Raw genomic sequence first — 14461 nt, 5'->3', positions numbered from 1 at the left:
ACCCGTATATTATGATACACCTAAAAAAATCATAAATATATCTATTATATAGTTTACAAAAAAAAGTTGTGTACTTCCATTTTATTATATAGGGGATTCACGTACAATTTGAGAATATCCCCGTAGAGTGATTTTCTTTGGCTATTATATTACATCAGAATCTGTATATGATACAAGTTTATATAATATTGTATGTGCTAAGTTTTTTTTTAGTCAAGTCAGTATTATTTCTAATAGGCCCTTCAGCCATGGATGACTGCTCGACAAACCATGCTGTCACTTGCACCAATTCGCTACCTAGCCTTGGTACCCAAGCCCTCATGGACCTTTCGTCGAACTATTTCTACTTTCATGTAGTATCTTACCTTTTCCTTAATGTTGTTTGTACTTTGTGTTAAGCTTCATTATCTTTTCCTTAATGTTGGTTGTCTGAACTCTGTTTTCGTTTGATTAATAGAAACAAATTTTGTCCAAAGAAAAAAAAAAAAAAAAAAAAAGGCTCTTCAAGATGATGATTTTGTCTAACCACTGATCTCGGTATATTCAAATATGAAAGGCGGTGGACCATTATTGGATTAAGTTGATTATAGATTGGATTGAGTTTGTGTAAATTGGATTCTGATACCATATTAAACTATAGGTTTCTGATTTAAAACCAGTTGACACCTTCAAAATTTCAAGCATTTGGCTCTAGGCTGTTGCCCCTCAACTTCCAGCCCTCAGAGTTTTGATTGGTAAAATAAGATCTCAGGAGTGAAATACTAAACTCCTTTTAAAAAATTCCCACTTGTAAAATTGATTCGCTTTCAAGTTTCGACAGTAACTTAACTATATTTTAGCCATATTGAGATCTTTATAATATGCAGATGTTTTGTCTTAACGTACGTATGTAAAATATTCCAAAAACATTGCTTGAAAAGAAGCAATAATTTTTAGTGGTTACCTCGATTATTTTATAAACAAATTTGTATGAGTTTCAACTTCTTTAATAGTATTGAATCGTCTTATGACAATATTCCAGCTCATTACGAAACACATTAATTATATTTTTTGTTATGTATTGCCATTTTTTATTTATTTAACTACTTTGTGTCATTATCGTTGAATATATGATGAGACGAAGAGATATTTCCACACTTCTTATTTAGCACGAGCAGCCTGGATTTTCGGTGAATCTTTTCAGACTTTCATAATCTTATAGTAGTCTTATACTATAGTATTAAATTTCCATTGGGATTCTTACAGATTTTGCCATTTTTCATTCCATTTTCTTTTAATCTGCCATTTCCTTTAAATATTTTAGATTTGTTATTTTTAGTGACTATAAAATCTATACATTTGTAAAATATTTTTGTTAAATGCATACTTTATAACAAATACTAAACTCTAAAAAAAATGGAACCCAAAAAACTCAAACAGAATGTGTAAAAATCATGTTTAAATTCTTGAAAATTGACAAATCCATAAAATTTTAGCTAAAATGACAACTCCATATTTGTCTAATCTAAAAGAAAGAACAATTATACCACTAATTAACCCTAGTAACGCAAACCAAACTAATTTATTAAACAGGCATCTAATATTTTGCTCAATATGCACTAGCTAGTACGTGGTCGATGATTATTCAAGGGAAGAAAAGATTACTCTCAAACATTGTCATTTTGTGCAGTAAAAGCAGCCTCGATGATCCACCCATTTCCATAATACTTGACGCTAATATCATGTAGTATAATAACGAAACCAACAAAACTAAAAAAAGGTCGTCGCCGGATTTTTTAAAACCAGCACCTTTCGAACTTTAAAAGGCTTAGTGGAAAAAAGGAAAGCTTAAATTTGGAAAAGTGTAATTGGGATGCAATTGGGGATCCAACCACGTGGATACAAAAGGGGTTTCTAGTTTCTACTTTCTAGTGTTGGTTACATTGGCTACCTAATTTCAAATAGACAAATAGGCATCAAAAACATACACAAGTATTTTAGAAAAGATTCATTCTAACTAAAAAGGTAATGAGTATAAATGAAAAAAAAATGGAAAAAAAAGAATAGCTGATAGTAATCATAGTATTACTAGTAGCCATTACTGTATTACCGAAACCAAATGGTAAGGAGAGCAATGCTACTAGTTCATTTGATTTTCATTTTTAAGAATATATGAATACTAGGTAGTAACCCGTGCTACATCACGGACAAAATATTTTTATATAATAATTAAATTCATAAAAGTAAATTAGAATTCTATTATTTTAAATATATAAATTAAGTATATGTATAATATTGGTATTAAATCCAAATATCAGATTTCAGTTTGGTTTTAGTTTGGATTATTGTGCGTATAAAATCTAGACGTATCTACTTTATAATGAGAAATACATCCCTCCCATCCCATCCGTACCGTCTCATTCCATCTTGTTCCATGTACCGTCCCATTTTGTCTTTTAAATGATTACTTGTTAGACGATGTTTATTAATAGATATTGGATAAAAAATTTAGACAGGATATCCGAATTCCCGCTAAATACTTACTTTTATTTAGTTAGTTGAAATTATTCAAAAAACCTATTTAATTGTTTTCAAAAATATCCAAAATAACTGGTTATAACATGTTTTTGTATTGACATACAACATGTTTATGTATCACATCCATTTTTTATATTTGAAAGTTGAAATTAGATTTAATTATCTAAATTTTATGATTTCATCTTGTTTTAAAATTAGAAATAGTTTAGATAAATACTTTTATTGTTAGAATTACATGTTCCCGTTTGTTACACGTCATTTTCTAAGATCATGTTTTTTTTTTATAAATGACATCATTTACATATTATTAAAAACAAAATGTTTCCTAAAATTTTCAAATAATTATTCCAAAGTAGAGATTTTGTTCTATAAATATAGAGATGGTATAAGATAGGGCAATATTTCATGTACTTTTACTATTGCATAAAATGATTTTCCTAATAATCATAACTACTTAGGTAGCAAATATCACTTACTTTTGCAATCTCTTTCACCACAAATATCCCCTTGAATACTTACTTTCTATTTAGTTAGTTGAAATTATCCAAAAAATAGTTTAGATAATTATTTCTATTGTTTGAATTACCTGTTCCCGTTTGTTACACGTTCATTTCTATATATTTTTTTATATAAATGACATCATTTACATGTTATTAAGAAAAAAATAATGTTTCCTAAAATTTTGAAATAATTATTTCACAGTAGAGATTTTGTTCTATAAATATAGAGATGGTGTAAGATAGAGCAATATTTCATGTACAATTTACTATTGCATAAAACCATTTCCCTAATAATCATAACTACTTAGGTAGCAAATATTCCTTACTTTTTTTTTTTACCACAAATATCCGATTGAATACTTACTTTTTATGATCTTATTTTGTTTTTTTATTAGAAATAGTTAAAATAATTATTTTTATTATTTAAATTATAGGTTCCCGTTTGTTACACGTTTTTCTTATAAGATCATTTTTTATATAAATGACATCATTTGCATGTTATGAAAAGAATAATATTTCCTAAAAATAAGTGTAATTGATCATGAGAGATCCAAACTCTACCTAACCTTCTTCTTCATCCGAAATCAACACCATCATCTTCTCGAGGATTTTTTCCTGCTCTGATTGCTTAATCTCTACAAACTTTAGATAAAGCTAAACACCACTTATCTTATCGGGAAGATCCCATGCAATTTTCTCAAATCTCACATTTTGGTGTGATTGAGCTTCTTGTTGGTTAATTTTTTCTCAAAATCTAAAAGCCAACAATGATATCATTAACATTAGAAAAAGAGTAACGTCACGATTGTTATAATTATTTTTAAATGTAAAAATATTTTGTGGTTCTTACAATTTTGGTTGATCTTATATGTCATCCAAATCAAAGAAGCAATCCAATTCGACAAATATGAGCAACCTGCAAGAAAGAACAAATTAAATTTCATTAACATCAAATAGTGTATTAACTCAATTAATTTTTTTGTTTCTTTACTATGTAACTCACCATTACAAAAGTAGAATCAGGAACTTATAGAAAAGGTATATCTAAGCTTGTACGCTCCCGTGATAATCTTGAATAAGATCAATATGGTCGGGGACTTGCTTTTGACCCAACTCCAGTAGAGATCATGGCTCGACAAACTCATATAGTTAATTATTAGACTGTAGAAACATAGCATAAATGAGAGTATAATGTTCTATTTTGTAATTATCATCACAATTTAAAAAAAAAAATATAACTTCAGAGTCAAAATTATAAAGAAAGAACAAAATTTACTTACAATTTACATTCGGAATGGTGGCGACAATGACTTGCAGCTGGATATATAATGATGTAAACGATGGTGAGAGGACACATAATATGAACTTTGACCATCTTTTCCTTTGTACTGGATGATTTTTGATTACATCTTTCTTCAGCCAAAAATGACATTGTTCCCTGCTTCGAACACTAAAATTAAGTATCAAAAGCTCAAATTAGATTTTTTTAACAATTAGTAAAAAGTAACAAATTTATGCGATGATATTTATTGAAAACCCAAAATTCTTAAAATGAATATACTATCATCTTAATATATTTATGCGATGTTATTTATTGAAAACCCAAAATTCTTTATGGATAATAATTAGCATTCTGTTGTTGTCAGTTTTGTTTGCAATTGAAATTTCACCCAAAACAAAAAAAAAATTAGGAGGAAGAAAAAGCTCCCAACTGTGAGTTTGTGACCAAAAGAGAAGTGTTGAGAGATTTGAATTTGGGCCAAAAGAATGAGACCATTTAAAACAGGCTTTATACTTCTGGCCATATAAATCATTAATGAAGGACTCTTAGCCTAATAACAACTATATATTAGCCTACTTTTGATAAAATGTGTAACGCTCCGACCATTATTGTTCATGGATCCATATTAAGTCTCAGTCACATTAGCCGTGTGTGTCTCAGTGTGTGTGTTTTTATGTGTGCAATACTAAAAATCATGACTAATATTACGAATGTATGATCAAATACAATTACAATTCAAGAAGATTTGTGTAACACATATACAAATCTTAATTCAATTTATACCAATGGTTGTTTTCTAATGTTTCAGATGAGGAAACAATAGAAAGGCCCGTTTCTAGTGCCCTCGGTCAACTATTGTGAGTTTTGCTGTTGAGACCGAAAGAGATACGTTTGTGACCAATAAAAAAGCCCGTTTCTAATAGCTTCACGATTAGCTCAAGTTTGTTTGTTCTTCATTCTTCTTTTATCTGATACCACAATTATACACACATAGTGGTACAACCACTTAGGAGGTTTTTAAGATCAATGCTAAGTATTTAGGAAGTATTTTAGAAAAATGATTATATGATTATGTAAGGATATAAGAAATCTGGATTCTTCCATAAAGGAGATGAGCATTTTGTGAGAAACTCCGAATGAGATGTGGCTCAAAACGTCTTTGCAATTTCTTCTTTTATGGGATTAAGCATTTCCATAGGGTATAGATGAGACACCGTTGTCCAAAGTAGCAACTGATTTTTGTGTTTGAGACCTTTCGGGTGCCACGAAACTCTCCGAAGACTATGAAGGATGTCAAATCCAAGTATAAAGTCCTTTCCAGGGAGTTCAGAACCATATACTTTGGATTTAATCATGTATCCGGAGAAAAGTTGGATGTAAATTGGCTTGCTGATAAGAGAGATATGAAATATCTGGTCGTTGGCTGCTTTGAAAGCGAGTGAACATGAATTCCAATGTGAGGCTGGGAGGAGGTCTGGTTTGATGATGGATGAAGCAACTCCAGTGTCAAAATAGGCAATGACCGGTATTGGTTTATCATACTTGTTTGGGAAGATGTAGATCTTGGCATTTGGAGATGGTTGGGTTAGATACACCAATTCTTCTTGATGTGATTGCTCTACTTTGCAGAAATCGAATGTGTAGAGGTCAAACAACATGAATTGGTCGTCTATATCGCTTTTATCACCAGTATCCTCTTCTGAAGATTCATCTTCTAATTCCATACCCATTGCAAGAACTGTATCATCAGTTGGTTCATCATCAAGGGAAAAGATGGATTCAATATCTGAGTCGTCAATATCTTCAACTTGTGCCAAGTAGCCAAGGAGATTGTCTCTGTTTTCTTGTTAGGACATTGTTTCGCATAATGTCCCTTCTTCTTGCAGATGTAACATCTGTCTGATTTTTTGAAACCTCTTTGAGTTTTCTTCCTGAAGAATTTCCATTTCTTTCTAGAAGATAGCTTTGGATATTTCTTCTGCCACTTGCTTCTATAGCTCTTTTCTTTTCCATGACTTGTAGAACAATGACATCTCTTGTCTCTGCATTTGATATTGAGTTCTCGCCGATCACATGCTTTTCCTAGAAGCTTTCCTTGTTCTTGAAGCTATTTAAAAAACTTCTGGTGGTTGCATAGCTTTTCAAGGGCTGCCAGAGAAATTTGATATATTTCTCCAAGTGAAGCTTGGTTGAGAGGCATATTCTTGAGAGACAATATCCTTGACGTTTCATTTCCATGTGGTTCTGGAAGTGAATTCAGGTACGCCTGCTTGAGGTTGACGTCATCTATCCCATTCAGGGCATATAATCTCTTTGACATTCGCTCATAATGTCTTTCAAGATCCTTCCTCTTGAAGGAGCAGCATCTCATGCTAAGATACTCTTCTCTGGCTTGGATAGTATAATGCTCCCATGTGCCGAGAAATTCATTGTGGATGTGTCCCACCAAGGCATCGATTGTTGGAGATTGTCGGATTTGTAATTGTCGATATTGGCCTAAGCTTATCCACCATTGCCTGAGACGTCCTTGGAATTTAGCCACCAGTTTATCAATCGATGTAGGCAAAATGGCTCCTGGGTTGAGTTGTTGTTCTGTTAGCCATGCATGCATCTCATATACTTTGTCGCGCCATTTTGAAGGGGGAATATCATCAAAAGAAAAACCCTTATGTGGTTCTGTATTAAACCGCAGATTTCCTTCTGTCTGATTTCGTCCAGTTTCTTGAGTTTCTTCATATATGTTTCTACCTTCACTTTCTACGTCTTCTTCAACCACAGCCGGTGAGGCCATCATAAAAGGTGGGATTATGACTTCATCATTTTCATCTTTTATTGGCGTGTTTTTCATCATAATTTCTTGAGAAAAACTTTTTTCTCGTTTTGCAACCTTCTCAAGAAAAACAGTGATTGGATTAGCACGCTCCACCATGAATTGCGCTTTGCTGGTTTCGGGTTGATCTTGAGATTTTGATGTCTCGGTCAAAGGTTTCGGTGGTTCAAGTATGGCTTCCTTCCCTGTTTTTTTTTCTATTGGCTTTTTCTTTTTGGTAGACTGTTGTTCATAAACAACTTTTGTTGTGTAAGAAGGAGGATGCTCCGAAAATACTTGGGTCTTGAGAAAAAGATAAAGGTTGTGTTTGGGCTGTGTAAGGTGGTGTGTAGATGGGGTATGGTGTGAAAAGATCATATGGCATTGGAGGTTGGGTTTTGGGTTGGTTTTGTAAGGAGTTTAGCTGAGCTTTAAGGGACTTTAGCTCAGACTCTTTTTGGGACATGAGGGGAGAGTTTATGGAGACAGTAGTTGCAAGGTGGAGAAGTTCTTGGTGGAGAGAGGTTATCTTTTTGGTGAGTTCTTTAATTGAAAGGTCCATGATGGTTACATTTTTGTCAATCTGGCTTAGGAGATAGTTTTGGGTTGTGGCGTTCTCCGACTGCCAGTTCAAAGTTGCTTCTGCGGCGCTGATCTGCTTTACTGAGATGGTTCTTAACATTTGGATTCTGGATTTTCCATGAGTGTTTTATATTGTTTTCTTCAAACTCTTTGGATGGAAATGGTGAATCCTGCTGTGATGGGGGTCCGAACATGTAACTTAGTTGTACCTCTTCTTTGTCAGGTGTTGTGGGAGTTGAGCCACCTGAATACAATACATAGTTTTCAAAATTCTTGCCACTTGGTTCTCCGAGAAAGCCAACTTGTGTGTCTCTAGACTCAAATCGTTCTTTGAGGATTTGTTGTGTAGTTTTCTTTTTTCTCCTTCGCGGCAGTGTTGGCAATCACAAACATCAAAGAGTTTGTGGCCCTTTTCATCTTGAAAAGAGTAAATGGGATCTCCCAACGAATCAAAAGATGAGATTGGAACACCATCTAAACGTGGATTATTCTCCAAAGTTTGAGCTTCTTCAAAAGGAGTAATTATATTGATTCCTGCGCAGAAAGTCGTTGGTCTTGACTTTTCTTCTTGTTGCTTAAAAGCACTCTCTACAGCTCCATCTTTTCTCCTATGAATAGAAGAGTCCACCGATTGTATTGGGGTGCTACGATCATGGAGCTTTTCGTAATTGGTAACCCATGATTCTGGAAGCAACTTGACAAGCTCATCTCTAGGAATCTGTCTAGGAATATGGATGCACGACGGACTATGCTGGGATTCCAATTGTATGAGTAGCGCATCTTCAGTGTCTCTAGGGAGACTTAAGTCCATTGCATGATTTTGGACTCTATATGCCATTTGATGGTGAAGCGTTGCAGCATACGTGTTTCCAGTTTGTGGAGCTCCTGTGATTTGCAGCTGAATTTGCATGTTCTGATATATTTGAGGGTCTTCCAATGCCACGTTGAAATTTGGGAAGAGGGTGACGAAAACAGTGCCCGCGTTTAGTGTTGTCTGGATAGTTGCAATACAAACATGTTGGTATTCTTTGTATCGGGTGTCGAGGAGAGCTACCCATGCTACAACTGGTAAGCCTTTTCTGCCATGGAGTGTTAGCGCCAAACGTATCGCTCCATAGTGAAGATGGGTATATCCTTGAGTTCGCCAATGATGTATCATGCCTTCATTGATTCTGAGAGGAATCATTTGTTCTGTTTCTGTTGCTGGAATGACATGCTGTTCTAACGGAGATGCTAGAACGAGCTCCTTTGCATTATGTTTGTTAGGGACAAACACTTGACGGATGACTTTTGGAAAAGTGGAATTTGGTTTAGTGAAAGCTTTGTAAGGATTAAGTAATGGGAGTTGGGTAATAGGAACTTTGCTATCATCACTCACATACTCTACTTCATATAAGTAATCAATCTTTTTAGAATTTGATCGTCGAAAAGAGGGAGTTTTAGACAAAGAAGATGAACTTTCCATAATATATGATAGAACCAGAAACCAAGACAGAATACTATAACTCTTTTCTAGCCATTGAAGTAATAACAATCCATAAGTTGTCTCCCCGTTTTATTTTATGTACCACGAATATAGAGAAATAAATCAAGAGGTGCTTAGCTACGCAAACCGAGGCAACATATTTGCAACATAAAAAGCCTCAAGGTACTTCGAGCATTACAACCTCATACAAATTTTTCTCCATACCGTTTTTTCTTAGCATAGTTAGATTTCTGATGTGGAAGATCCATTAATATGGCAACCACAGAGCATACTTTCATACTAGCATGGTAGAAGACAACGTCATGGCGTATTACCTTTCTGGAAGAGAAGAGCTAGCGTTTAGACTGCCATGGCTCTGATACCACAATTACACACACATAGTGGTACAACCACTTAGGAGGTTTTTAGGATCAATGCTAAGTGTTTAGGAAGTATTTTAGAAAAATGATTATATGATTATGTAAGGATATAAGAAAGATCTTTTACCAAGGGGATATATTTTATTATTGAAACACTCAAAGGATTACAAAGGCTCTTAAGACTCTCACACTCAAACTTACTCACTCCAGCTTGAATGAAATTCTTCACCAAGCCTTAGTATTTATATTACAAGTCTTAGGGAATATTACCTAGAATATTCCTTAAGATATTTTTATGCTTTATTTTACAACCCTCCATTTATTCAACTCTCTACTTTATTTTACAACCCTCCATTTATTCAACTCTCTCATAACAATATACTTCACTATCATATATCACACACTTATTATTTATTCCCCCTGTCTCCAAAAGAGAGGCGACGTTTATCTTATCTGTTGTCGTCTTCTTCACTGTATGAGGCGACTTCTGTGACGTAGATCTTTTGGCCTGGAATTTATCACTTTATCTTGTATTTTTTCCCTTCAACTCTGTAGACCGGATGATCTGGATTTGATTGTGGTCATGCGTATTGATCATGAAAGCCTGCTAACACTTGTCGTATTTCTTCAGCGAATCCTAGCGGGTAGACGTGTCTGTTGTGTCAGTGTGCTGTGTGAGGACAAAGAAGATTAGGGTCAACTTCAGATTCATTAAATCCATTCAATAATGCAATTTGCTTTGCGCGTTGATGGAAGTTTCCCGAGGAAAAAGCATCATTATTGTAACTTGTCTCAACGTTCGCATCATATTTCTTTAGGATAATGATTTCCCCATCTTGTTCTTCTTGGATTGTAGTGATCCTGAACGTGACAAGTATATCCAACTCAGGTTGTGCACGAACATGTTCTTGCCACCAGGTAACGTCATGGAATAATATGAGCCACTTGTATAGTAATTTATAATGCGCCTTTCGTCTAGTCAATATGTATTTCGCCAAGTACTGGAGCAGTTGACTTTTGTGGATGAGGACTGCAATAGTGTAAAGATCTGCCATGTACCAAAGTAGGAGGTATGCTTCTATAGGAAACCGGCCATAATGAGCAGGGTTCATATGGATGGTGGTAAGGAAGGGATAGGCCGGGTGGTAAGGGAGGCCAAGAAGTGGACCCTGATCAAGACCATACCGGTGTATATAAAGCTTTAGGAAACCATGCAGTGTCTCAATCCCTTTGTAGATCAATACATTGTCGAGTAACGATTCTCTTATTCCATGTGGCATATCGGCAATCTTTTTCCGCAGGTTATCTTATGTTGGATTGTTTGGACTGAGGGTGTATATCATGGGTACTATTGTCGAGATTTGACGCTGAGTTCTTGAAAGAAAATCTGGGAGGAAGTTGTCTTTTCCTTTGATGTGTTTAACATCGAATTTCCACTGGGAAAACCAACTTGCCCACCTGAGTAACTGAGCTTGTGGTAGTACCTTCTGCTTGAACTGAATCATTTTTGGAAAGGATGACATGTCCATCTTGATGAGGAAATGTTGGCCCACCAAATGAAACTCAAATTTTTCTATTCCTCTTTTGACAGCGAGTATCTCCTTGTAAGTAGAATGGTAGTGTTTTCGCTATCTTTGAAGACTCCACTTTTATAGCCACATATATGTCTTTTCCCCTTCTCGTCTTCTTCTAAGAGTATTGCTCCCCAATAGCAATCACTTGCGTCCGTCTGCAGAATTCTTTTTCCTTTTGCTGGGATTTTTAGTGCCGGTAAGGTTGTGGAAATTTTCTTCAATTCTTTTACTGCTTCTGTGCATTTCTGGCTCCAAGGAGGGGCATCTTTCTTGAGTTGAGCAGAGAGAACCGATCTGTGTTTTGCAAGACCATGAATGAAATCCGACATATAATTGACAATCCCCAGAAACTGTTGGACTTGCTTGAAAGATAGTCGTTCATCTGGAAACTCATTGAGTTGGGTGGCAATGTGAGGTTGGAGGTAGTATTCGCCCTTGGATATGTGCATTCCCAGAAAATCAATCTCCGTTTCTCCGATCACCATCTTCTTTTCTGATAGCATAATACCGTATTTTTGTACGATACTGTGGAACTTTGCCAATAATGAAGTGTGGGAATCTATGTCTGACGAGAATAGCAGAATATCGTCGATATACACCAGCGCATTTGGGAGGATAGGCTCGAATATCTTGATCATAACTTTTTGGAATAATGAAGGAGCTACCTTTAGTCCAAAAGGCATGACTTTCCAGTGGTAATGACGATCTGGTACACAAAATCTCGTCTTTGGTCTGTCCTCTGGTTTGATTCCAAGCTGCCAAAATCCTGCTTTTAAGTCAAACTTGGAGAAGATTTGTGCTTGCGGGAGTTTTTGGAATAACACTTCTCTCTTTGGCAAAGGAAACTTGTCATCGGCAAGGAAATGGTTGAGTGGTTGATAGTTGATGACTAATCTGAGTTTACCTCGCACCTGTTCAGCCCGTTTGTTGACGTAGAATGCTTCGCATGCCCACGGTGAAGTGGTCTTCTCAATGAGGTCTTCTTTCTGGAGTTGGTCAATCTCTTCGAGTGCAAGATTGTAGTGATATGGGTTCATTCCTGGGTGACTTGCTTTAGTTGGGTTGATATCCTCATTTCATGTAATACATTTAATGACATATTTCGTGTATATTTAATTCCCACTATTATTTATATTCATAAACAGTTACATAACCTGCCTCTCTATTTTAACCCGCGGTACACCGCGGGACAATAATTTTATAACAAAAAAACTAAATTTTTTATAACTGTATTTGTTTGTTTTATTTAGTGTTTATGATTGTATAATTGTATTTTGATTATTAATTCTAAAATTTGACCAGTTGTATACCGTAGACATGACGGGACAATCATTTAGTTTTATTTATAATAATGTTACATTTTTACCGTATTGGACTTCTTATAGTTATAAAAATTTAAATTCTTAGTACTTTTTAGATTTAACCCATAAAATAATTATTCTTACATAATTATATTTTTAATTTTTTACTTTTTTAAAATTTAATCCGTAAGTTTGTTTTTTTTTAGATTTAACCAGTAAAAAATTATATACATAAAATTTATCATGCAATATACGGCAGATTAAATTATATTATAAATACTTTAATTTATTAGATTTAACCCGTAAAATAATAATTTTTACGTTTTTATCAGCATATTAATAACCATTAAAGATTTTAATTCTTCATATCAAACAATATATTTATTATTAATATTAGAGTTTTTAAAGGAAAAACAAATATTGTATAGTTATTTCTTGGTATATGTTATTAAGTGTAGTAAATTTCTAAATCCATAAATTGTTTTAGGAAATTTTAAACCAAATTAGTAGAAACATTTTAGGAATCTAATTGATTTTGCTTTTTTGTGCATTTTTTTAGAAATTAACTTTGTAAATAAGTATAACTAAAAGGGTAAAACACCAGATATACTTCAAAAATGTTAATATAGATTATATATGTATCATTAAGATAAGTCTACTCAGATTAAATGAAGCAAAGTGGATATTCCATACGTCCAAGATTCATCTAAATCTCAACTTTATATCTATTTCAGTTCCTTACTCTTTATTTTATACGCAAATTATATTAAATAAATATTTGCGTGTGTAGCTAGTATAATAACAGAGACAGACATTATAGCACAGAAGTAGAGAAAGGAAGAAGATGGAGATATTTGTGAAGAAGGAGTACTTAGATTTGGTTCTTGTCCCATTTGGATTAATCATAGTTTTATCTTACCATCTATTTCTTCTCTACAGAATTCTTTATTTTCCTTATCACACCATTATCGGTTTCATGAACATCGATAAATCCATTTGGGTCGACCGTATCATGCAGGCAAGTATTACTTTACTACAATCTTTTCTTATTGTTACTATTGTGCTATATGGTTAATTTAGATATAACTAACGGTTAGCTCAACTGATTACAGGCAAGAAAAGACGAATTGGGTTGTGCTTTAACGGTTCTTTCGAGCAGCATATCAGCTTCAACATTCATGGCATCCACTGCTTTAACGTTGAGTTCACTTATCGGCGCGTGGATAGGGAGCTCACCGGTTAATATGACGGTTTTTACGGGACATTTTGTGTATGGAGACACAAGTTCAATCACAATGGTCATCAAATACACCTCTCTTCTCATATGTTTTCTAGTTGCATTCTGCTGTTTTGTTCAATCCACGAGATGTTTTCTACATGCGAACTATCTTATTACCACACCCGGAGCAGATATACCGCCGGATATGGTGAAGAGATTTGTCTTGAGAGGCGGTAACTTTTGGTCGTTGGGTCTTAGGGCTCTTTACTTGGCTCTTAATCTATTGTTGTGGCTTTTCGGACCGATCCCGATGTTTATCAACTCGGTTTTGATGGTAATGTGTTTGTATTATCTCGACTCGAACTCGGTGGCGCAGCCTCTTTATCACCGGACTTTCGAGGCGGAGCAAATTGTCAAGAAGATGAGAGGAGTTTTGCCTGAACAGTTGACTTTTAGATGTGACTGAAAAGAAAAAATTATTTGATTATTAATCAATTTGCCAACTTGGGATTTTCCTACGAATTATATAATCAAGTTATTCGTATACAAATATACATTTACGTATTGATTTATATCCAAACTTAATACTATGTGAAATGATTCGGAAGAACAAAAGCAATTATTGCATGAGATTTGAGAAAGCCGTACGGAGCATGTTCCGGGAGTGTCTCGTCTTGTGTTTTATATTCACACGATAAGAGCATTAAACGGATACAAAAAAAAAGAGAAACAAAACAAAATGAGCTGTTTATTTCATTTCTTGGAAGCAACTACTTGGACATTTTCTCTATCTTTGAAAACAATTATTATTGCGTTTATACAAACATAATAT

General features: G+C 34.3%; 1 protein-coding gene across 1 annotated transcript; it reads left to right on the top strand.

The window, feature by feature from the left end:
• Positions 1 to 13181: 13181 nt before the first annotated feature.
• On the top strand, positions 13182 to 14201 carry LOC104724782 (uncharacterized). The gene is made up of 2 exons (XM_087474091.1): positions 13182 to 13428; positions 13523 to 14201. The coding sequence occupies exons 1-2, from the start codon at positions 13255 to 13257 to the stop codon at positions 14093 to 14095; spliced, it is 747 nt and encodes a 248-aa protein (XP_087330217.1). The 5' UTR covers positions 13182 to 13254; the 3' UTR covers positions 14096 to 14201.
• The last annotated feature ends 260 nt before the right edge of the window (positions 14202 to 14461 follow it).

Source organism: Camelina sativa, chromosome 11, assembly GCF_030686135.1.
Source record: "Camelina sativa cultivar CO46 ecotype springtype chromosome 11, ASM3068613v1".
In the NCBI taxonomy this organism is placed as follows: domain Eukaryota; kingdom Viridiplantae; phylum Streptophyta; class Magnoliopsida; order Brassicales; family Brassicaceae; genus Camelina; species Camelina sativa.
Note: the sequence above shows the minus strand (reverse complement) of the source record. Positions and strands in the feature narration are given on the sequence as shown.

Excerpts from the sequence above, each read along its gene's own strand:
- LOC104724782 (XM_087474091.1), top strand. The coding sequence starts at position 13,255 with ATGGAGATATTTGTGAAGAAGGAGTACTTAGATTTGGTTCTTGTCCCA. Across the intron at positions 13,429-13,522 it reads GGGTCGACCGTATCATGCAG|GCAAGAAAAGACGAATTGGG; the intron begins GCAAGTATTACT and ends AACTGATTACAG.